Below are 25,315 nucleotides of genomic sequence, written 5' to 3'. Positions count from 1 at the left end.
AAATATGGTTCCATGACTTTGGTTGGGGAGTGAACAGCAGGCTTGTGGTTAGCATATGTGCTAATTTGAGGTTAGCACTGCTCAGAGATTACATATACTTACAGATAAAAGATCCACCAGGTGTTCTTGCTCTCATTCTAATAAATTTCCCCAGTTTTCATATGCAATTCACTCCTCGTCTGCTCATATCTGATAGCGTTTCTTAAAAATTGGCCTGGATCAGATTACAGAAAGCTAACCTGTGATGGCATAAAAGGGGGCTGTGCATACTGAGTCTTAAATACTGTCAGATTCTCATCATTTCCTAAAGCGAGAAGAAGATAAATGCGTTTATGTATTCCAGGGACATGAAAAATGTGCCTTGTTGATACTTGACAAGATACAAGAACAGAGCCTTATCAATGCAAAAAATAATGCATTACAAACGTAAGTATAACGTAATGAAATTTTGTTTTTTGTTGACCCAAACTGACATTTAGTATTTTTAAAAGTCTAGTTATTTTTTGCGTTCTATAAATATGGCATTCATGTTTGGGTTTTGTTTTTGGGATGTTTTTAAGCAGAGATTGGGTGGCCATCTGTCATGGATGCTTTAGCTGAGATTTCTGCATTTGCAGGGGGTTGGGCTAGATGACCCTTGGGTCCCTTCCAACTCTAAGATTCTATGATAAGTACATGTTGAAATTGTCCAGAAAAGAATTTCTAGTATCCTATACTTTAAGCACGTGAGCGTGCTCTGCATAATATCCCAACAGACCTTTTGAAATGCATCAAGCCTACTTGAATCTAGATGTTATGTTTTCTAGACCTCTTCATATTGCTGCACAGAATGGCTTGAAGATGGTAGTTGAGGAGTTGCTAGCGAAAGGGGCATGTGTACGAGCCGTAGATGAAAATGGTAAGTGAAAACACTCATCCATCATTACTCAACACATGTGTGTTTCTAAAATACACCCCGGTAGGTTAGACAATGCTAATTGTAACAAGATGTTCAGTATGACTTTGTTAAACAGTTATTTTTATCATCACATTTTGCTTTAGCGTAGATAAAACACAATAGCTTATTTTCCTTTTTTGCTTCGTTTTGCCCTCACTGACGGCTACCAGTCATTCTTTAACGCAGTAAGAATTAGAATCTTCTAGTTGCACAAAAGGCATCAAAAAATTTTAACTTCTTTGACTGAAGAGTGCTGTGTTTTAAATGCCTAATCAAAGCATTCTCAGGAGAGCGGAGAGATCCAGCAGTTTAACTGTTTCCTTATTCATTCTGAGATCATACTGCCTCCAGTTCTGACCACATGTGGTATGCAAAGAAAGTTACTGCCACCCTGCGGACGTTGATGCAGAAAATATTTCGTGTTTTTAAGTATTCAAATAGCAGTGCCATTCTTTGAAAGCCTCTTTTGAGTTCCATCTCTCAGTAATATTATGTCAAACTGAATTCTGTACAACCAATCACTTTTTGCTTTGAACTTTTTGCACTGAAGCAAATTGCTGGATGGATGGCGATCTGATACTGAAAATGCCTTGAGCAGGGTCCAAAATGCCATGTGATAAACTCTACACGCTCATGGTGGTTTTGGATGTAGGTTTCTTATCAAAATAAGGGACACGGGTGGTGCTGTGGGTTAAACCACAGAGCCTAGGACTTGCTGATCAGAAGGTCGGCGGTTCGAATCCCCGCGACGGGGTGAGCTCCCGTTGCTGGGTCCCTGCTCCTGCCAACCTAGCAGTTCGAAAGCACCTCAGAGTGCAAGTGGATAAATAGGTACCGCTCCGGCGGGAAGGTAAACGGCGTTTCTGTGCGCTGCTCTTGTTTGCCAGAAGCGGCTTAGTCACGCTGGCCACATGACCCGGAAGCTGTACGCTGGCTCCCTCGGCCTATAGAGCGAGATGAGCGCCGCAACCCCAGAGTCGGCCACGACTGGACCTAATGGTCAGGGGTCCCTTTACCTTTTTTTTCTTATACAAAAGTCCTCCAGTGCTGCATGGCAAACCACTTTTAAGTTTGAAGGAAGCTTCAAAACCCTTTGAGGTATGGTGCAAGGATTTTGGCATAAAAATATAAATATTAAATGCTCACTGGACACATTCAAGTCTCTGAGCACACTTAAGGTGACTCTTTGTATCCCATCCTTGAACACCTAGAGATTAGGTGATTAGGTATTAATGATGTAACTAAATGCAGGCCAAATAACAGAGTAATTTGGATTTTAATCTCATCTTCATTCAATATTCGTACAAATATTTTTGTAAATATTTTAAAAAACAAACATATAGTTTTCTTACAAATTGAACCTGCATAATATTCACACACGAATGCTAATTCAGATACAAATGGATATACACAGAATGAGATGGTATGCCTACTAATAAAGAGGAAAACAAAGGGAATCAGTCAAGCAGGGGTCTTTTGTAGTAAAGCAAAAGGAGATTGTGGTCGAACGTTATCATGATGCTTGCTGTTCCAAAACTTATCAGAATCCATTTCTCAACAGACTTACTCATTCCATGCTCATTTGGCAATCTTATGTAATAAATTAGCTTAGATAATATTGTCATATTCCATACTTTCCTATAGCAGACCAAAATGAACAAAACAGTCCCCCCCCCGCCCCCAGATTTGCTGCACATTTGAGCAGCTGTAAGTAGGTTAACACAGGTTAACCTGACACGGGTGGCGCTGTGGGTTAAACCACAGAGCCTAGGACTTGCCGATCCAAAGGTCGGCGGTTTGAATCCCCGTGACGGGGTGAGCTCCCGTTGCTCGGTCCCTGCTCCTGCCAATCTAGCAGTTCGAAAGCACGTCAAAGTGCAAGTAGATAAATAGGTACCGCTCTGGCGGGAAGGTAAACAGCGTTTCCGTGCGCTGCTCTGGTTTGCCAGAAGCGGCTTAGTCATGCTGGCCACATGACCCGGAAGCTGTACGCCGGCCCCCTTGGCCAATAAAGCGAGATGAGCGCCGCAACCCCAGAGTCGGCCACAACTGGACCTAATGGTCAGGGGTCCCTTTACCTTTACCTAAGTAGGTTAACAACCACTTCCAAGTCGGTGACATTGACTGGAGCCTTAAGATAACCTAAAAAAATATAACACTAGGTTCCTTTGGTAATAAATATCTTGTAATTTCCTTAATTAAGAGCAGAAAGTGTTCAAAAAAATGTGCATTTTAGAACATTCCCAAAAGATAAATAGAGCACCAATAGTTGCCCTGTATGAATGGATAATTCTTGCTCAATCTTTGGAGGTTCATGTACCATTGGTCCTGCGATTTTAAATTCATTGGCTTAATTAAAAAACCTTTATATGGTCTTGATGTGGGGAGGAGCTCCGCAGTCAAGCTCCCTAAAAACTTGTGCAGCATTCTCATCATGTAAATGATACTTCCCCCAGCCCACCAAGCATAACTGTGAACTGTAAGGGATGACATTTTGTGCTGGCAGAAAACTCTCTCCATTGCGTCACAGAGTTTAAAAACTAGAAAGTTGAATTATTTTCATGAAGAATTCATCAGCATATACCAAAGCCTGGTTCACAATGTATTTGAGCAGTTTATTATTGTATTGTTTCTACACTTTATAACACAATAATAATCTGCTTGAGTACAAAGAGATCCAGCTCACATTTTGCTTAAAATTACTCAGCTCTAGTTGAGATTAAGTATTTGGATTCTATACAGTGGCTTCCATGTATTTCATTTCAGTAGGGCCTATGTTACATTTACTGTGTATTTCAATAAGTTTCTCAATCTTCCTTAATGAAAATACTGTTTGCTTAATGGCAGTGTAAATAGCCTAGAATTAATCATCCATCCATTCCTCTCAAACGACTTACTTTGTGAAATTATTTGCCCATAAAAAGAAATGCCTCTACGATTCTGAAACAGTCAAATATCATTACGCAGTTGCTTTGGAATGAAAGTCATTGTTCTCAGAATGAGAGTTACTCACATGATATTTGAGGCTAAATACGTCTTGGTGCATTAAAGTTGCTTTCAGTTTATATTGTCCTCGTGGAATGTTGGTTCACCTGTGTTTATTTCATTTTCGTGGAGGCTGTAAGTTGCCTGCTGTTTTCTTTTTTTAAAAAAAAATAAAAATAAATTGCTTGTAATGAGATTAGCTTAAAACCTCTTTGTGAATTGTGTACGTCCCCAGCATGCCTAATTTTAAAGTGTAACACTGCCTTGCCTGCTGTGATTTGTGACTAAACATACATCTCCAGGATAAAAACCCATCTGGAGATGTATCTGAGGAATGCTCAGGTCTTCTTTTCGTAGTTCCCCAGTACTAACCATTGCTTTGTCTGCATTTGTGCCCAGGTCATACGCCAGCCCTGGCTTGCGCTCCTAACAAAGACGTGGCTGACTGCCTGGCACTCATTTTGGCTACCATGATGCCTTTTTCTCCTTCCAGTACAATGACGGCTCTCAACTTCGTTTCTTTTAAAAAAGACAATTTGAGCAGGACTCACCTCTGCAATAGCTCCAATGCGAGCAGCGCCATTGACTCCTATAGCAAACCCTTAAGTAACGATGTAGGAGCAGAAAATGGATACAATGAAAACGATTCTGATTCGGAAACATTTTGACTTCGGCATTCAATGCCCTTTCCCTCAGTTGCATTTGGATCTAAGTTGGTATTTTCCTTTAAAAACAAATAAACAAAAAAAATAAAAAAGGACAATGAATCCCAGAATTACAGTTGACCTTCACTTTTGACTGGAATGAGTACAGTTAGGCAACGGAAGGCTTACAGTTGCCGTTAAACAGAGCCTTTAAGAAAACTGGTTTTTATTGAAATGCGTTCATGTTAATGTTCTGCTACTTCCAGCTATCATGCTTTCCATAGGTCCTCGTGACTCCTGTGGAAGTCTCTACCTCCTATTGTATGCAGAAAGCGAAAGCTGCCCTATTCCTTTTGACAGCACAAGTAAACAGGGGAACTGTTGTGTACATATCACGGTGTTAGCTAGGGTATACTGCTAATATGAAGACATTTTTTTCCAGTACAGTATTTGTAGATCATGGGAAGAAACTCTCCACCTCTCTTCACTTTTATTACCTATAGTTATCTAGCCTTCATTTTTAGATATCTTTGTTATACAAACCAAAGATAAAGCCACAGGTTGTTTTTTTTTATTTCGTTTCTGTGTTGTTTGCAAGCACTGCACTGCCAGTATCACCACTTTCTACGGAAATTAAAACTTCTAAATTCTACATGAGATGTATTAAGCACTTAAGTACACAAAAGGCACTTTTAAAAGACATCAGCCACAATTTCATTTGCAATTTGAAAGTTTTAGGACCAAATCTTGCTTGCCTCAGTCATTGCACATATCCACCCGCAGCAAAGAGATTATTGGTAAAGCTGACATTATTTGCCTTCCTTTTCCATTATTTGGCACAATCTTGCTTGGCTATTTGCACTTCGCAGTTAAGAATCCCTGGAAATGTGTTGCCTGTGCTGTCAAGGCAATGATATGTTTGAGAAAAATCAGCTATACATTTATAATGCACCTACATATTTGTTGTTTGCCAAAATGAATTATCCCCCCCCCTTTACTTTAGTGTTTATAAGTTGTATTTTTTTTATCTTGAGCATTTTCTGGTTTGAATATTCTGCAACATCTGGGCTACGTCATGTTGCTGTTGTCTCTAATTACTATTACTGTGCTTAAGCTATACACAGCAGATAAAACCAAAACAGGCGAAGTAAAAAAAAAAAAAAGAAAGCCAAACAATCATCAGGAACTACATAAGGCAATTGCAATATATTAAAAAGGCCTGCTGACATCAGCTTTCTTATTAAACATCTGCATTATGAATATCTACTCCTTCTGCCAAAGCTTCTAGGTCAAATGGACCCTGTTCCTCGCCTGAGAAAGATGTACGGAAAGAAGACTGAGACTCTTAAAATACAAAGAACTAACCAGCTATATACCACGAGGACCAAAAGGCTTCAGTATCTTAAATGGGAAGATGTATTATTTTTTTAATAATGCAAGTGAAAAATTCAAATAACTTTTCTAATCACACGTGCACACAAAAGTCTTTTATGTAATTAAAGAGTCTTCTTTGGCTGTATTGTACACTTTAAGACACAAATTTCTAGTAGACATTTTGACATTTGTAACTGATGGATGATGTGTTGATCACAGTTTATTTTTCCAGACTAGAAAATGTTCATACTTTTAATGTTAAATGTGTTTATATTTATTTGAAATGAAACAAGTGCCCAGAAAAAAAAGACCATGGTTTGTTCATTTTTTTTTCTTTTTAGTTTTTATTATGTCTTATTAGCTATACATATAGGCAAGCGTAGCTACTGAGTTTTTTGTTTTTGTTTTTGGGTTCTCGTATAGCAAGCTGGGTGCAATGTGAAAGCAAAGCTCTGTTTGTGCCCAGTATGGCATGGGGAATAGAGGTGTATATTCCATGATTCAATAGAATTGGATGCCAGAGTAGAGGGGTCTGCATTTTAAAAAGTCTATAGTGTATTTGTTTTCCCTGTAAGGAAATGGTGTTCCACATCTCATAGCAAAATGAAGACTAAAGAACCTGGAGGGAACTGCCTTTCCTCATGAAAACAAGTTATATTTTGGGTCTGGGGTAGAAAACCTCAGGCCCAGGGACTATATGTGGCCTTGCAACCACCTCCATCTTGCCCTTGAGACTCACCCCAGGATACACCTTCTCATCCCTTCTCCCTGGGCCATACCATTCGCTGGCCCTACTTGCACCCTATGTGTAGAAACGTAAGCTACCATTAAAAGGTAATATTTGCATTCCTGGCTCCTCCCACTTTTGCCTTTGGCCTTGCTCACTGCAGGTATATGACCCCCCCCCCTTGGTAAGTTGCCCAGAGGGGAATGTAACCCGTGGTCTGGAAAAGGTCCCCCATTGTTGCTTCAGATCAGGAAACTTGGGTTTCTAGCTGTTTTTGGACTACAACTCCCATCATCCCTAGCTTGCAGCCAGCCTCTCACTTTCCACCACCTCCTTTCCTTGGCCCTCTATCACGCACTCCAGCCTTTCCTTATCTTCTCTTCCTGCATGCCCTATTCCTTCAGAAGCTGGAGGTTTTCATGCTACGTGTGCAGAGCATGAAAAATGGGTGTTGAGTGGCTAGGACTAAGGGGGGCATGTTTTCCTCGCCTTAGTCTTTGTCCTGGTTTTGAGCTGTCTTCCTTTTATCTCCTCCCTAGGCTCTTGCCTAAGAACTCCTGCCTGCCTTTCCTCCTCCTGGCTTCTTCGGAAGTCTTACCCATTTCTCCAGCCCACATTCCCGGAAGTGCAGTTAGCTGAAGAACCTTGTTAGCTGGAGAACTTACCGTATTTTTTGCTCTATAAGACGCACCAGACCACAAGACGCACCTAGTTTTGGGAGGAGGAAAACAAGAAAAAAAATATTCTGAATCTCAGAAGCCAGAACAGCGGGAGGGATCGCTGCGCAGTGAAAGCAGCAATCCTTCTTGCTGTTCTGGCTTCTGGGATAACTGCGCAGCCTGCATTCGCTCCATAAGACGCACACACATTTCCCCTTACTTTTTAGGAGGGAAAAAGTGAGTCTTATAGAGCAAAAAATACGGTATGCTTTTTTTCTTTTTTTCTTTAAAGGAAAAAAAGAGGCTTCCTTTCTCTAGGATCAGATGGTACCGAGGGCCACAGCACCCAGAACATTCTGTATGTTGCCACAAACCACTTATGCCCGCAGGTTCCCCATCCTAATACGTACTTCTGCACTAAGAAATGTAGTGTGAGAACTCTCCCCCAGTTACAGGTTTGGTCCCCATTAACATCCCAAGAAAACTGACACAGGATGATTCATAACACCCACTGTTAGGCTCGACAAGGAATACCGTATTTTTTATGGAGCGAATGCAGGCTGCGCAGCTATCCCAGAAGCCAGAGCAGCAAGAGGGATTGCTGCTTTCACTGTGCAGCAATCCCTCTTGCTGTTCTGGCTTCTGAGATTCAGAATATTTTTTTTCTTGTTTTCCTCCTCCCAAAACTAGGTGCGTCTTGTGATCTGGTGCGTCTTATAGAGCGAAAAATACAGTAATCTACCTGCAAGTTCACAGGCAGACCAAGTAGTCAGCAGTTAGAGTTCCTGCTTTTATGGAACACAACAACCTTCCAAGCTTGCTTTGAGCAGAACAGTTCTGGTAGAGGTGTGATACTACCGGGAGGCTGTGCCGAAAGGGAACAGGCTAATGTGGGGCTCTAATAATTTCTGTCTACGCTGACCATGCATCTTAGTCTGTTTTGTCTGGAAGGACTTGAGACTGTACTACATCAGATCCAGTAACAGGCATGGCGAAAAACTTGGAGGTTTTGCCACAATCGGGTGGTAAAGAAATTTTGTTAAGGGAATAAAATAAAGGAGCATCATATAGACTGGGAGGCCACTGATTACCTACTTAGGGCCTTCGTATTTACGGGACTGCCTCTCCTGATATGCCCCGCAGAAGACCTTCAGGTCCATGAATAATCATAGTTTAGAGGTCCCGGGCCCTAAGGAAGTCAGATCCTCCATTAAGGCCAGGGACTTCTCATTGATGGCTCCGACCTGGTGGAATGCTCTGTCCCATGAGACCAGGGCCCTGCAGGATTTAACTTCCTTCCACAGGGCCTGTAAGACAGAGCTATTCCGCCTGGCTTTCAATTTGAACTTAGCCTGATCTTTTATTCCCCTTCCTTCCCTCCCCCTCCCCTTTTTATGAAGATTACCCGCTCTGGGATCCCACAGCTAATTCTCCCCTGGTCTCCTCGCTGGCCCAAATGGGACTAATTTAGCCAGCTAGCCCTGGTGATCATCTAATGTTTATTGGATGGATGGATTTCCTCCCTAAATTGATTTTTGAATTCTGAATTTATTGTTCTTCACATTTTATACTGTATTTTATGCTGTTTTTTGTTGCATCAGTTAAGTGTTTTAAATTTGTTTAAATTAGCCGCCCTGAGCCCGGTTTTCTGAACGGGGAAGGGCGGGGTATAAATAAAAATTTATTATTATTATTATACTAACAATATTCCATAAGTCATGTCTGAAAATCCCTTTTTAATGAGTGGTAAGAATGTTTACTGCTCAGAGCCATAGGCCTCAATACATACAGAGATACAAAGTAGATATAAAAATGCACATCAATCTAACATATTGCATCGAACTTATTCCATCAAACAACACACATAAAAAAGAACAAATAAAATAAAATAAGGCTTCCCCTCCAGAACAAAAGGGACACTGGGCCTCCCTGTAAATTAGCGCATAGGTACTAGAGCAATCTTACTCCTCTTAGAAATTACCTAATTAAAATATGCAGTGTCAGGGTAGGGCCTGAGAAGAACAGAAATACAATTTAGTGTCAGTGAAAGCCAAACGATCATACTAATCCAATGTACTGTATTTAGCCCAGCTATTATGGATCAGATCGGTGGTGATTGTAAAATGGAACATTTCCAACCCTTTAAAACTGAAATGCAAAAACCTCTTTTTTAAAGATTCCTGTTTCCTTCTTTCTTTCTGTGTCAGCCGCACCGGGAAAACTGAGCATCTAAACCATGAGTTTTCCCTCTCAGTACTGTAACTTTTTATAACCGAAAAAAAACCACCATTCTAGTATATTGCTGAACAGCAATAACTGATACTTGGAGCACTTAAATTGAGAGGTGTCTGTGTAGAACTGAACAGAAACACCACACCTGTTTCTTATTATTTCTAGGCTGATCATTTGTTTAAAGAGCAGGGGGTGTGGTATTGCTTTACAGCAGAATATTTTCTCTTCTTTATTTCTTCTTTAGAGCATCGAGGTGTGAAATCCAACTTTGTGTGAGCAGACTTCTCCTCCTTCGCCCATGTGACCTCCAGATCTGCTGTAGAGGGCATCCCAGTCCTCTGGAACAGATCCTAAGGTTGTGCAGCGGGAGCAGAGGAAGGAGAAACTCCCTTACACAAACAGATGTCTGGCAGCACTAGATGCCATCCCATTGTTTACTGACAGCAGCTAGAAGTACTTGTAGGATTGCCTTTTTGGCTGCATCCTTACATGGAAGTAAGCCCCCCTGAACCAAGTGGAACTTGCTTCTAAGTTCATGTGTTTAAGTCTTGGCTGCATATTAGGAACCTAAGACGCTGCCTTATATCTAGCTCAGCAATGTTCTCTGGGGTTTCGTCTTCTCCAGCTCCGCATGGGACCAATCTACGCTGGTCGATTTAAAACATTAAAGATGCGTTATAAGCATGTGGGCACCAGAGGGCTCTGTAGAGCAATGTAAAACCATCAATGTAAAATTCCATTGAGAGCTACGTAACGTTTCTTTTACAATCAGTATAGAACCAGCCTTGGAGATCCCAGTGGGCTGTCTTTCTACCCCAGATGCCTTTCTCCCTTACCGCTAATTCCAAGCCTATTGGAAAGACAATGTTTTAAATTAGACCCAATATTTTTGATAGTGTATCATTAAAGTGTAAAAGAACAGTGCAATCCACAGCCATTTAAAGAAAAATATAAGCGAGATACTGGCAATCAACTTCAGTGCGATGCGGATTACACTCTTAACTATTCTCTAATCTAAATGGCAATACTGTTTTGTAGCAGACAAGGTACTGTATTTAAACTATAGGTAAGATCAGGTTTGATCTGTTTTATTTGTTAAATCTGTCGGAGGCTAAGCGCTCTGTCTGTTCCATTGAAATTGGTGGGACTTGCTTTCAAGTAAATGTGTTTATGACTGAGAAGCATGAACTTGATTGTGAGTAGTAATGCATGCATCCCCTTCTATGCCCACATTTCTGTGTTGACAACTAGTATTTAATTCTTGTGAAACTTCAACTGCAGGGTTATAATGCATGGCACTTACCGCTTGCTGGTCTCTATTATTTCAATTGTAAGATGAACTAGCTCAGGGTTTGGTTTTGTTTTTATCACTACTAAAAGGGCACCACATTATGTTTTGGTACTTTTCCGCAGCAAACATCTGCTGTACTTAACTATGAATCAAATGCTTAAACTCAATTTATTGTCTACTCTTGTTCAGAAACTTGACAATGTGTTTGGGTTTTTATCATCTAAGAAACTTTTTAGAGTGCCTTTTTATATTTGTGTATGCTGGTATGTTTTGTGACTTGTCTTTCATTTGAGTGATACTGAAGCAATATAATACATGTACATTTTCATTTCAAACCTTTCTTTGAATGTTTCTTTTTTAAATCTTGTGTTAAACATGGAAATTAATATGCTAAATTTGTATAGAAATTGTGCATAACTTTCTGCAGTGCTGCAAACACTTTCTTATTACACAAAACAAACCTTAGGTTAGTGTTATTGAGAAGGGTGTTTTAAAATGGTGACAATCTTGAGTGTGTATAAAATACAATTATACATGGTTGTAATGCAGTGATATAAATATTTAAAAAGCCAATATCTAATGTTTTTTGTAGTTTTGTCTTCATATTCTATGCTTTTAGCATGTGCAATATATCTTTACAAACCATGGTGATATGAATCTGGTGCCAGTGTTACATTTTGTAAGAACTGTTTGTAATAAACAATATGAAATATTGTTGAATGGTTTCAGTGTGTTTGTTGCTGGTTATTTTTTTTAAAACATAAACTGAACTTCAGTGACATAACTATGTAATTAAACGACATGGTTGCACAAAATGGGTATAAGAGATCAATTTAGAGCCTAGGCACAGTTCAATATCTTTTTCAACTACTGAATGCTGTGTTAGTTGTAACTGAGTAGCTTGATTCAGATGGATATTTTTACAAATAAATGGTATGAGTATCGTGGCAAAGCTTGAGTCCTTTTTGTAAGTACTACTGCATATTTTCAGGTTTCTATAAACATGCACACATAAAATTAAGCAGGAAAATGCTGATCCAATCCCAGGATTAAAGACTGCTAGACAATAAATAAAAATGAGTTTTATATAAACACAATCAAAATGTGTAAAAGCATGAACTATCATTACGATAAAACCAGTGTTATATGGAACTAATAATGATTAATAATAAAAGCACATCTAAATTAGGATATTTACATAAAATACATACCCTCCATAATAAAACAGCAATCTGAAAACTTTCAAAATCTAATTAAAAATCCAAAACATATAGAAGAACAACTGTCCTTACGTGCTGAGCTGAAGGGGACCAAATGAAGAAGGGAGTTTTCATGGTCTACAGAATGTCCTGTTCCTCATAATCATTGATTTAACCTTGGATGGAAGTGGGATGCAGAACAGAGTGTCTCCTGAAAATCTTAATGCATTGGCAGAATCATGTAAAAGCAGGCAACTAAGTACATGTTAGAGTAAAAATGTTTAGGGTAGGGCATGGGACGCGGGTGGCGCTGTGGGTTAAACCACAGAGCCTAGGACCTGCCGATCAGGAGGTCGGCGGTTCGAATCCCCGCCACGGGGTGAGCTCCTGTTGTTTGGTCCCTGCTCCTGCCAACCTAGCAGTTCGAAAGCATGTCAAAGTGCAAGTAGATAAATAGGTACCGCTCCGGCGGGAAGGTAAACGGCGTTTCCGTCTGCTGCTCTGGTTCGCCAGAAGCTGCTTAGTCATGCTGGCCACATGACCCGGAAGCTGTACGCCGGCTCCCTTGGCCAATAAAGCGAAATGAGCGCCGCAACCCCAGAGTCGTCCGCGACTGGACCTAATGGTCAGGGGTCCCTTTACCTTTACCTTAATTTGGCCCAAAACCAAATAAGAGAGACAGCGAAGAATGAACAGTATTGGAGTAACAAGTAGGATCTGCAACAGTGTTTAGGGAGTTCTCCCTCTTAAGGTTGTTTATACATATTTCTGTACACAGTTGTTTCTAGCATATTGCTTAGATGCAAAGCAGGTGTAACAGCAGCTAGATCTACCTTTTCAAGGAAAAAGGGGAAACTTCTTTGTTACAATGTATTTGATCTTTCCCATTAACCCAGGGGCAGCAACCTTTTTCAGCCATGGGCTGGTTCATCGTCCCTCAGACCATGTGGTGGGCCGGACTATATTTTGAAGGGGGGGAAAATGAACCAATTCCTATGCCCCACAAATAACCCAGAAATGCATTTTAAATGAAAGCATACATTCTACTCATGTGAAAACACCAGGCAGGCTCCACAAATAACCCAGAGATGCATTTTAAATAAAAGGACACATTCTACTCATGTAAAAACATGCTGATTCCTGGACTGTCCGCGGGCCGGATTGAGAAGGTGATTGGGCCACATCTGGCCCCCGGGCCTTAATTTGCCTACCCCTGCATTAACCTCTGTGCTGACAGGCCTCCTTTGGGTTGTATCTAACTAGGTCATACTCAAGAGTAGACCCAATGAAATCAGTAGACGTGACTAAGACAGTGACTAAGACTACACACAACTAGGGTTGCCATATTTTTTTTTAAAAAAATCCTCCGAAGTTGTTGTTTTTTTACAAAAAACGCTTAAAAAAGCAATTTTTCGGTTTACTTTCCTAAGATCCAGCACATACGGCCACTTTTCAGAAATCCCACCCCCCAGACATCACTTCCGCCTTTGAAACCCCAGTAAGGCATGGTCGGCCAATTGGTGCCAAAGAAGGATAGAACTTTTTTTATGTATGCAACAACAGCAGCAAGAATACTTATCGTGAAGTATTGAAAGACACAAGATCTACCCACCCTGGAAGAGTGGCAGATGAAGTTGATGGACTATATGGAACTGGCGGAAATGACTGACAGAATCCGAGACCAGGGAGAAGAGTCGGTGGAAGAAGATTAGAAAAAGTTCAAAGATTATTTACAGAAATATTGTAAAATTAATGAATGTTAGAAAAATGTGGAAATGAAGTTATATGGCTTTAGTAGAAATGCTATAAGGAATTAAGTATAAATAGATTATTAGAGTATTAAAGGAAAAAATAAGGTTAGAATATGTTAAGATAATTATAGGATAGAAAACAGGAAGATGGAAAGGAATTGCTGAAACAATTAACAGAAGTGGAATACAAAAAGGGAGGTGTGAGGAGGTCACTGAAATAAGTGAATGAAAGATAAGATATTGAAATTGTTTGGTGTGTTTTAAATTGTTTTTATTTTGTTTTGTTACTTTAATTGTATTGTTCATTTTGTTTTGTAGTGTTTAAATTGTTGGAAAAGTAATAAATATTATTTTTTAAAAAAGAAAAAAAGAAACCCCAGTAATGTATGTCAGCTCTACATTAGCCACAATCCATATCTATCCTGCTGTTTCTTACAGAATTCTTGCCTTTTCATGCCATTCTCCCCCAAACCATCTTCGATCCAAATTGAGAAAAAGAATGACCTATCTGTGTTTAAAGCCATTACAGTGGTACCTTGGGTTACATACGCTTCAGGTTACACGCTCCGCTAACCCATAAATAGTGCTTCAGGTTAAGAACTTTGCTTCAGGATAAGAACAGAAATCGTGCTCCGGCGGCGCGGCGGCAGCAGGAGGCCCCATTAGCTAAAGTGGTGCTTCAGGTTAAGAACAGTTTCAGGTTAAGAACGGACCTCCGGAACGAATTAAGTACTTAACCCGAGGTACCACTGTAATATGTGCACACCCTTTGTCAAGTGCCTTAATTCCTGTATGCGTATTCTTGAGTATGACCCAGCTGAAAACAACTCTTTTAATATATAGCTGTTTAGGCTAGAATTGGTGAATAAATTCATTTGTTTTCTCATTAACTAACAAAGTCTTTCACTAAGGCCACTTGGAATTCAGGAATGTATGCAGCCAACAGCTTTCTGTAATCTCAAGTATTTTATAATACAGCCCCTCCAAGTGTCCCTATTTTTCAGGGATGTCCCTTTTTTGAGAAGCTGTCCTGGTTTCTGATTTGATCCCAGACTATCCCACTTTTCCTTAGGGTGTCCCTATTTTCATGGGAGAAATGTTGGAGGGTATAGTAGGACATCCCTATTTTCATTGGAGAAATATTGGAGGGTATGGAGTTATCCGACCCACAAGCCATTTGCAGGCAATCCTGTATAGGAAAGGTGTTTGGGTTTTTTAAAATGTTTTGTAATATTATTATAGGGACACGGGTGGCGCTGTGGGTCAAACCACAGAGCCTAGGACTTGCCGATTAGAAGGTCAGCGGTTCGAATCCCCGTGATGGGGTGAGCTCCCGTTACTCGTAGATAAATAGGTACCGCTCCGGCGGGAAGGTAAACGGCGTTTCCGTGCACTGCTCTGGTTTGCCAGAAGCGGCTTAGTCATGTTGGCCACATGACCCGGAAGCTGTACGCCGGCTCCCTCGGCCAATAAAGCGAGATGAGCGCCGCAACCCCAGAGTCGGCCACGACTGGACCTAATGGTCAGGGGTCCCTTTACCTTTAATATTAGTATACATGTTGGAAGCTGCCCAGGGTGGCTGGGGCAACCCAGTAAGATGTGTGGGGTATACGGTAAATAGTAAAATTATCATTATGGAATGGGATGTCCCTGTTTTCATCGGAGAAATGTTGGAAGGAATGCATCATATCTTTTTGGATCAGAGACATTTAGGTGTCATGGCTCCCTGTTGGATGGTGCTTGTGACCCGATGAAGTGAAGGCAACTCTAATGGAGCATTCAGCCACGCCTTGGGGATTTTGTTGTGCTTTTAAGGAAGAACTGCAAGCTTACCTGCTCCTCTTGCAGTGTTCTGCGATTTCAGGGACCTCTTGAAACTGACTGTGGGTAGTGGTGATAGCCTTTTGACTGAGAGAAGGGTAAGTTTCAAAGAGGCGATGTCCTCTTCTGTTAATGTAAAGGCGGAATGATTTCCTCCACAGGGAAAAGCTGTGCTTTGCAGCTTGTCTGCAGCAAAGCTACCTCTTTCGCATCATCTGGGCATCGTTCTACAGGTGCTGTATTGAATGGCTTCAATTTAGTGCTTCATTTAAAATGCCTTTCCTATGGTGATGGACAGTACGCTTGCTGGTACAGTCATGTTGTTGTTTAGTTGTTTAGTTGTGTCCGACTCTTCGTGACCCCATGGACCAGAGCACGCCAGGCACTCCTGTCTTCCACTGCCTCCCGCAGTTTGGTCAAACTCATGTTCATAGCTTCAAGAACCCTATCCAACCATCTCGTCCTCTGTCGTCCCCTTCTCCTTGTGCCCTCCATCTTTCCCAACATCAGGGTCTTTTCAAGGGAGTCTTCTCTTCTCATGAGGTGGCCAAAGTATTGGAGCCTCAGCTTCACGATCTGTCCTTCCAGTGAGCACTCAGGGCTGATTTCCTTCAGAATGGATAGGTTTGATCTTCTTGCAGTCCATGGGACTCTCAAGAGTCTCCTCCAGCACCATAATTCAAAAGCATCAATTCTTTGGCGATCAGCCTTCTTTATGGTCCAGCTCTCACTTCCATACATCACTAACTCAGAGAAGCTATGAGCTATGCTGTGCAGGACTACCCAAGATGGACAGGTCATAGTGGAGAGTTTTGACCAAACGTGATCCAGCTGGAGCAGGAACCGGCAAGCCACTCCAGTATCCCTGCCAAGAAAACGCCATGGACAAAGAAAACAAGTCAGTTAGTTGGGCATTTTTATTTATTTACTTGACTGGGGGGGCAGTTGTCCCTCTGCACCCCTGGTCCTCCCCATTTTTGTTTTCACGGGAGGTGCCTTTTAATATATATATGGTAGGGATCATCTAGGTTTGCCCGATTCCCCCACCCTTTGAATGCTCACCTCTTATTTTGGCGAGCTGTTCTTTCATTGAATAGAATTGTACACTTTCATTCCCCCCCCCCAGGTAAAACAACACCCAAAGCTTATGAGGGCCTTCTCGGTAGTGGCACCCTCCCTGTGGAATGCCCTCCCTTCCGATGTGAAGGAAATAAGCAGCTATCTTCTTTTTAAAAGACATCTGAAGGCAGCCCTTTTTAGGGAAGTTTTTAATATTTAATGCTGTGTTGTTTTTAACACTTGATTGGAAGCCGCCCAGAGTGGCTGGGGAAACTCAGCCAGATGGGCGGGGTATAAATAAATTATTATTATTATTATTATTATTATTATTATTATTATATGATGACATTATAACGAAGCGCTCCTGCGCAAGTGCAGAGTGCTTCTGATGTGTCGCTGATAATGGCAGGGAGCAATTGGGCGGGAAAGCGCGTTGGCTCGTTTCCTATTAGAAACCTTTACCGAAATAATATACCGTAATGAATATAATGGAAAAAACAGATTAAAAAAAATGAATACAGAATATTTGTTAAAGAGAAGCATTGAAGCCGGAAAGAGATAGAGGGAAGTCAGCTAATATAATAGGGATCCAAACTCGTTTTCCGCAGCAGAAATAAAGTGACCGTAAAGAAAGAAAAGAAGGATTGAAAATGTATTTCTTTCTGAGAACATTCAAATTAGTGTTTGTTTCCTTTGAACAATTTTATGTACTTGACTAATTCCTTTTCGTTTTTCGTTTTAACTTATTATTTATCCATTTTCTTTTTCCCCCTCTCATTTTTTTCATTTTCATTTTCGGATGTTTGGGTGTAATGTTTAATTTATGCTTTCTTTGTAATTCTTTTTAAAATGCAATAAAGATAATAATAAGAAAAACGGAACTTAATACTATTATCTTCTTATGCTGGCGGGATATATAAGCGCGGCCCCTTTAAACGCCGACCCTGCCAAGAAGCTCTCCCCCCCCCCCCGCCAGTATTGCCCGCCCTCCGGGAATCCCAACATGGCGCCTAAACCGGCCCTCATCCGACCTTCCAAACATGGCGATGGGCCCACCTACCCGCCCTTCCCCTTTACGCGTCGAAGCCGGCCCCGCCCCTGGCCCCGCCCCCAAGAGCTTTGCCCCGCCCCCACGCGGGGCGTCTGCGTGTAGCCCAGTGAGGCGAAGCGGGGGAAGGAAGCGGAGGGAGACCCGGCGAGCGGAGACGCGGCGGGCGGCATGTGGCTGGAGGCGGGCAAGGTCCCCGGAGCCGCGGCGGTCTTCTACGGGGCTCTGGCGGCGCTGGTCCTGCTGGGCGTCCGGGACGTGCTCTTCCAGTACGAGGAGAACCGGTGCAGCATGACCTACATGTTCGAGTACCCCGAGTATTTGGTGAGGAGCCGGTCGGAGAGGGAGCGGCGGGGCCGGTTAGCGGGGTGGGGGAGTCGCTTTCTCCTCAGAAAGGGCGGCCGGTGCTTCGCCAGGAACAAGATACTGGACGGTTTCAGGGCGGGGGGCGGGGAGGCAGGACCTCGGTTGACGCCTTCCACCCCCCTGCTTCAATAATAATAATAATAATAATAATAATAATAATAATAATAATAATAATGTTATTTATACCCCGCCCGCCCATCTGGCTGGGTTTCCCCAGCCACTCTGGGGCGGAGAACTGGGCAAAAGAAACGGTCTGACTTTTTAGAAGGCAGCGCCCCCCCACCCCGTGTCGGGAGCTTTTTAATGTTTGATGTTTTACTATGTTCGCATATGTACTGTAAGCCAGCCCAGAGTGAGCTGGATAATAATAATAATAATTTGTAAGCATGCACTTCCCTCTCTGTTCGTGTGAGAGAAGTACGTACTATGATGCCACTGTCTGTATACCAACCTTCCTGCATTTAAGGGGCACACCTTATTATTCGGATTTTGAGAAGCACTAAGACGTCACTGTATGTATATCAACTTTTGTTTCCATTTTTTGGTGTGCCTTTCCTATTATTATCATCATCATCATCATCATCATTATCATTATCATTATTAGCACTAAGATCCCACTGTCTGTAAATCAACCTTTTCCCATTTTTTTGGTGTCCCTTTCCTATTATTATTATTATTAGTTGTAGTAGTAGTACTAAGATGCCACTGTCTGTTCATCAACTTTTTTCCAGTTTTTTGGCATGCCTTTCCTGTTATTATTAATGCGAGAAGCTCTAAGACTCCACTGTCTATGCATGACCGCTTTTCCATTTTTTTGGTGTGCCTTTCCTATTATTATTCTTATAATTATGAGAAGTACTAAGATGCCACTGTCTGTATATCACCCTTCTTGCATTTTTGTGCAAGGAACATGAATCATGTTCAATAACATCAAAGGGAACTGTGAAGAGGGGTGTGGGTGGGTGGGTGTGTCAAAGTTATTGTATGGTTTATCTCTGCAGATCATAGCATAAGTAAAAGATGGACTTAACTGAAATATGACAGGGGACCCTTCTTGATGAGCTCTGGTGACCATGGTACAAGTCTGGTTCCAGCCTCATGTCCTGAAAGGCATTCAGGCATATCTTGAGTTCCTCACATGTTGCATAAAGGTCAACACATGCAGATTTAGTTACCAAGTACAGTCTACAAGATAATTTGAAGGCAGGCAAAAGATAGCCAGTTCAAGTCACAGCCCACCAGGGTGATTTTCTTTCAATTCCATTATTCTTTCTAGTTGAGATTCCTGCATTGCAGGGGGTTGGACTAGATGACCCTTGGGTTTCCTCCCAACTCTACAGTTCTTTGATTCTTATCATGAGAAGTACTAAGATGCTACTGGCTATATATTAACCTTCTTGCATTTTTGTGGCACGACTTTCTTTTAATTCCTCACTTCCAATATATCCTCTCCTTGATTTGGTGTGGTCTCAGTTGCCACAATCCCAGACATGGCTGTTCAGAAGTGGGCTCCATTGATTTCAGTGGGGACTTCCTCCCTAGGATGCATGTGTTGGATCGCAGCCCGAAACACACATTCACGTTGGAGTCCTAAACATGCTTGCCAGTCTTGATTCCGGGGTGCTAAACCTGCCGAGATTTTCCTCTTCTTCTTCTTCATAATATTTTATTAAAGCTTTTTCATAATACAATAATATAAAAGAAACAAATCAAAAATGAAAACAAGAACCAAAAAAGAAAGAGAAAACAGAGTCCTCTCTCAAAGATAACTGTTAACCAGTGTCACGTACAGAAAGTGGTGGACCCTCCCAGTCTCTCACCCTGGGAGATCTTCCCTTCCTTGTGTCTCACTCATGGTCTTTCCACCAACCATCCACCACATTCATGGGTGTGTTAGGGATTTTCTTCAAAGGGTCTCTCAAATTGCACTGCAAGGCTACATCCCTGAAAACTCTTGCTTGTAAGTTTCATTGAACTCAGTGGTACTTCAAAGTAAGCATAAATGGGGCCTTCTCATTTTGCACACAAGTGTGTGTCCATCTACTCTGTTTGGAGTGTACTTTGGATGGTTTTTGGGTTTTTTTTCCCACCAAAATTCACCTGTGTAACCTGTTCCAAGGTTGTTCAATTCAACACATGGAGTTGTCTCCAACAAATTGCTTCTGTCTGTGAAAAGACAGCAGGCTCTACCTGCTGCAGTTCCCAGACAACATGTCTCCAAGGTTTTATTGAACCCTGCCATCTCTTCAACCAGAAACTGAATGCTGCATTTACCCCTTTGTAGCTTCCTTGATTATGAGGGCGCAGGGTTCTTAAAGGTATGAATGTTGCTAAAAGCATATTCTTTGCTCCCAGAGTCTACTCCAGCATTCTGCTTCTGGTACAACAGGCTTTTCCAGTGTTGGCATCGCTCAAAACGATCACATTTTTTCACATCCAGTTGCATCTTTAGATCTGCTACTGATGGTTAGTGCTGCACAGCATTGCTATTTAACAACTACATGAAGCCACTTAGGAAACTTGAAGCGTAGTGTTGTCTGTACACTAATGACACACAACTCTTCTTCTCTGCGATATCTGAATCTGGAGGTGCTGTGCAGGGTCTGGACCCATATTGGACTGAATGAGAGCCAACAAACTGAAACGGAATCCTATATAGACAAGGGCCCCCCTGTGGGTGAGTGGATTCCAGGTTTGGGAAATTGGTCTGTTACCTGCACTTCCTCTGAAGTAACAGGTGCATTGCTTGAAGGGTGCTCCTTGATCCAGCATTGTCACTGTAGACTCAGGTTTCTTGGAGTGCCTTTTACCAGCTTTGGCTGATAGGTCATTTTATGAGTGTTGCTGGACAGAGTACATACATGGGTAAACTCTAGACCTGATTATTATAATATATGGGGCTGCACTTCAGAAGACGCAGCTCGTACAAAACGCTGCTGCCGGGTTTTTCTCTGCGGCAGCTTCTTGACAAAGCGTGACACGTCTGTTGCGCCCCCTGGCATTCTCTTTCATTTAGAATTGAAGCAGTCCCAATATGGTTAGGTTTTCAATGTTTGTTGAAGACTTCTTTCAGGCCCCACACCCATCTAGTCTTGCTTTCTGTTCTCACAGCAGCCAAACGGAAGTCTGTAAGCAGAAGCTAAGTGTAACAGCACTCTCCCCACTTGTGATTCCCAGCAACTTGGTATACAGAGTTATATTGCCTCTGACAGTGAAGGTAGAATGTAGCTGCCTGGCTGGTAGCCATTGTATAATGTAAAGGTAAAGGGACCCCTGACCATTAGGTCCAGTCGTGGCCGACTCTGGGGTTGCGGCGCTCATTTCGCTTTGTTGGCCGAGGGAGCTGGCATACAGCTTCCAGGTCATGTGGCCAGCATGACTAAGCCGCTTCTGGCAAACCAGAGCAGCGCATGGAAACGCCGTTTACCTTCCCGCCAGAGCGGTACCTATTTATCTACTTGCACTTTGACATGCTTTCGAACTGCTAGGTTGGCAGGAGCAGGGCCCGAGCAACAGGAGCTCACCCCGTCGTGGGGATTCTAACCGCCGACCTTCTGATCGGCAAGTCCTAGGCTCTGTGGTTTAACCCACAGCGCTACCCGCGTCCCTTTGTATAATGTAGAGTGGTCTATAAATTATGATACAAAGCCATGGTAAAATATTGTGCCAGTTTGCACACAGCAATAAACTACAGTTAATGGCTTATCAGCTGTGTGCTAAGTGCCATCTCCTTGATTGCTTCTGTTTTGCTCTTTACCTCTTTCTTTAGTGCAGGCAGGAGCAGTGAGCCACGAAGCCTTGACTTGGTGTTACACGCAAACTGAGGTTGTGCTTTGTTTCTCCCTAGCAGACAATGGTTAGCAAGTGAGCAGCCTTCATGTCGACTTCCTCGTTGCGTTTTGTTGGGGAGAAGCAAACTGTGATTCCGGTTCGAATATCTTGTTGCTTGCTCCAGCAGAGGAGCAAATCACAAGCCATCAGGCATCCTGAATTAGCATGCTGTTCTGTCTGAAAAATCCTGGCTTTCCGTTATGTGGAAACAAGACCATCGTTCATTAATATCTAGATCAGCCCATCTCTCCCAGTCACTCTTTCTGCCGGCCTTTCCCCCTTCGGTCTTCAGAAAGTGGCTGTGGTGCTAGCAATCTGAACTGTTGTAGGTAAGATCATGCTCCCATTTGTGGACCAAGATCTGCCCAATGGAGACAGTTGCTGCAGAGGATAGCACTCCTGAACCTTGAAAAGAGAGAATTTTGCAGCTTGTTATTGCATAACATGGCAAGCACGAGAAAAGCCGAACCTGTCAACATTTTCTCCTCCACAGCAATCTTCTATTAATTGGGTCATATTAGGGATAAGAGGTCACCTATTTTACTTATATTTCAGCCACCAGTTTATTCTGGAGTGCTGATTGTTTCTCAGTTGTGCGTTAGGTTTCCATTCTGTCTGCTTACATACCTCTGTTTCAATAAGGATTCGGGGACAGGGAACCAGCTTCAGCATAGAGTAGGGAGAACCATGAGAATTTTAATAGGCTTGAGAAAGGACACCCACACAATTTTCTGCACCTGACTTGGGTTGCAATTTGGGTGTTGAAATCTGTTTTATCCTCAGGATATTCAGTGCAATAATAGTTAGGTTTCATGTGCAACGGGTGTGGGAGTGCCAGCTATAAATACAGTATTTGCTGCATGTTGGAGATGAAGGGGAGCGGGGACTGGTTATCTGATGGTTTAAGCGCATCTCTGCATTCCTAAAACCCTTCAAATAGTGGATGAACTGAAATAAAGTAAAAGATAACCGAAAGGGCTGATCCTTAACTTTCACATTGCTGTGATTTTGCTGAGCACAGTTGTTGAGTTGGAGGGGGGAAAGTTGTTACAACTTCTTTTAGGTGTGCAATAGGATCACATCTTGTGTAGCAATGGCATGTATATGCAAAACTGTGTACAGTGGTGCCTCGGGTTACATACACTTCAGGTTACAGACTCCGCTAACCCAGAAATAGTACCTCAGGTTAAGAACTTTGCTTCAGGATGAGAACAGAAATCATGCTGCGGCGGTGCGGCAGCAGCAGGAGGCCCCATTAGCTAAAGTGGTGCTTCAGGTTAAGAACAGTTTCAGGTTAAGAACGGACCTCCGGAACGAATTAAGTACTTAACCTGAGGTACCACTGTATACTCTAATCGCCCCCACGCAAGCATCCTTACCTTCTAGTATTGCCCTTTTAAAGCTTACTGGGCAAGACCTGCTCAGCACATGGGCGCTGGAATGCTATCTCAAGCTCTCAGAAATAACAGAAATAAGACTAGCCTACATTGAGGTTAGCAGAGTATCTAAGTCAAAAGCCCCTAAAACCTGAGAAGCTTAGGGTCTAACAAATATAAATATGTCTTGTACAGAATAAGCATCTTGTCCAGGGGCTTTCCCGGACGTCATACATCCCTAATTTCTTTGACCTGTAGTGGTTTTGTGAGAATTTCATTTTGAGAAATCTAACAACTGATGGAGAACCAGCTGCAGGGGGAAGAAAATTCAACGTCACAGCTCATAGGACCTTCTATAATTTAGAATAATACTTTGGGAAATGTAAATTTATTTCTTTTGATGTTGTCTATACCATATTATACCCACCAATAATCAAAGGAATAAAATTCTGACTTTTTTCTTTGCTTTAAGCAATAAGACAAAATTTTACCCTGCCTCTGTCCACTCTCCCAATAGCTGTGGTGCAAAAATACCAGAGTAAATTTAGCTCTAGCAGAACGTAGATTATCCAATTCATATTTAATGTGTTGCAACCTTCAGTGTAGATCCAAAGAATGGGGTGCTGCAAATTGTCTTAAAAGATAGTTCACGGTTTTTTCAAAATTTTCCTCTGGCGAAATTCTAATGCATTTCTTATGAGAAGCTTATGCTATAAAACCTTACCTCAGTTATAGGCCTTACATTCTTCCCATTCAGTAGCCTGAAAAGTAGTCCCGTCATTATATTCAAAATACTCTTGGCGTTCAACACTAATTTGTGTTTTAAAGCAACCATAATTCAAATGTAAAATTTTATCAGTTTGACAGCCTGTAAAATATTGTAAAAAAGGATACGAAACAGAAAAACAATGCAACCTAAAACAATGTTGGTCTACTTATGTGGGACGGGGGAGAGGGTAGGTGGGTAAATTCCTGTTGTGTCCCATGTAATGCATGCCAAACACCAACCAATCCAGATTCAGCCATACATCCCTTCAACAATCCTATTTAAAACTGGATTTAATTAACACAATTTAGGGCCATAATATATATCTACTGGTATACCCCAAACCTTCAGGACACCTCTTAGGGCCTCAGCTAAAAACCACAGCCACCCCCATGTAAGTCATACTCCCCCTCCCAAATATATTTGTAGGCACCCATAAGAATGTGTAAACTGGCTCTATGATATATAAAGATTCTTAAATCAGGAATATTTTCTTTTGTTTTATGCCGCTGTACCTGGCTACTTATTGCACATCCCAGAACAGCTTGGTTTGTTGTTGTTGTTTAAAAAATCCATTTGACTATTGGCTGTTCTCCATTTTATATGATTATGATTTAGCAGGTTATTTAATCAGTCTAATCTTGTGGCATGAAATAAATGGTAAACTTTGCTCATAATCTTAAAGCTGGGACTTCCCCCCTGTTTTGTAGTGCTTTGAAAGTATAAAGCTTAGCTCATATCAAGGATATAACTGTAAAGGCTAATTGCTGGAGAGCTTATCTTCATTAAACAAAACCATTCAGGTGATTAGGCTGTACAAAAATACACAATGCTACAAAAGGGCAATACTACTGATATCTCAAAAGCTGAAGTGTCTAATTTCATTTACATCAGAACAATTATAAATTGAATCTGACAATCCTTAACATTCAGTACAGTATCTTTTAAGCAAATCTGACCATACTCAAATAAAAACGCATAGTAATGGATTGAAATTTCTTATTTTGCATTAATTGGTAAATTATCATTAGTATTCATATAGATATTGTTCAAGTTTCATAACTTGCTAATCCTTATCTGCTTCGTGAAGCAAAAACCTGCTTCATATCTTGCTAATCGCTTTGTAAGGTAGGCAAATATTCTCCGTACAAGTCTGAAAGACAATTGTGTGAGCACTCACAAAGGCACTCAGTTGATAGCTGAACTGGGATTCCAGTGCATAGCTTATGCTTTAAACCATTGATTCACA

General features: G+C 41.7%; 2 protein-coding genes across 14 annotated transcripts in view; both read left to right on the top strand.

Moving 5' to 3' along the window:
- ANKRD44 (ankyrin repeat domain 44) overlaps positions 1-11,563 on the top strand; it is a 161,608-nt gene extending 150,045 nt beyond the window's left edge. For 9 of the 13 annotated variants that reach the window (XM_083627472.1, XM_083627466.1, XM_083627470.1 and 6 more), the window contains 3 exons: positions 344-426; positions 807-898; positions 4,322-4,643. In XM_083627472.1, coding sequence (XP_083483598.1) covers positions 344-426; positions 807-898; positions 4,322-4,590 — 444 coding nt within the window. In that variant the 3' untranslated portion in view covers positions 4,591-4,643. Of the gene's footprint in view, positions 1-343; positions 427-806; positions 899-4,321; positions 4,644-5,847; positions 7,865-8,060 lie in introns of those variants that run through there. The other 4 variants (XM_083627462.1, XM_083627463.1, XM_083627461.1 and 1 more) reach the window with 2 other exon arrangements.
- A 6,222-nt stretch (positions 11,564-17,785) lies between these two features.
- PGAP1 (post-GPI attachment to proteins inositol deacylase 1) overlaps positions 17,786-25,315 on the top strand; it is a 59,387-nt gene continuing 51,857 nt past the window's right edge. Inside the window, exon 1 of the mRNA XM_083628048.1 lies at positions 17,786-18,051. Within this exon, the coding sequence (XP_083484174.1) occupies positions 17,899-18,051 (153 nt within the window). The 5' untranslated portion in view covers positions 17,786-17,898. The remainder of the gene's footprint in view (positions 18,052-25,315) is intronic.

The sequence above is a fragment of the Podarcis filfolensis genome, assembly GCF_964270895.1.
Source record: "Podarcis filfolensis genome assembly, chromosome: 1".
NCBI lineage: Eukaryota > Metazoa > Chordata > Lepidosauria > Squamata > Lacertidae > Podarcis > Podarcis filfolensis.
This window is presented reverse-complemented; position numbering and strand designations above follow the sequence as displayed.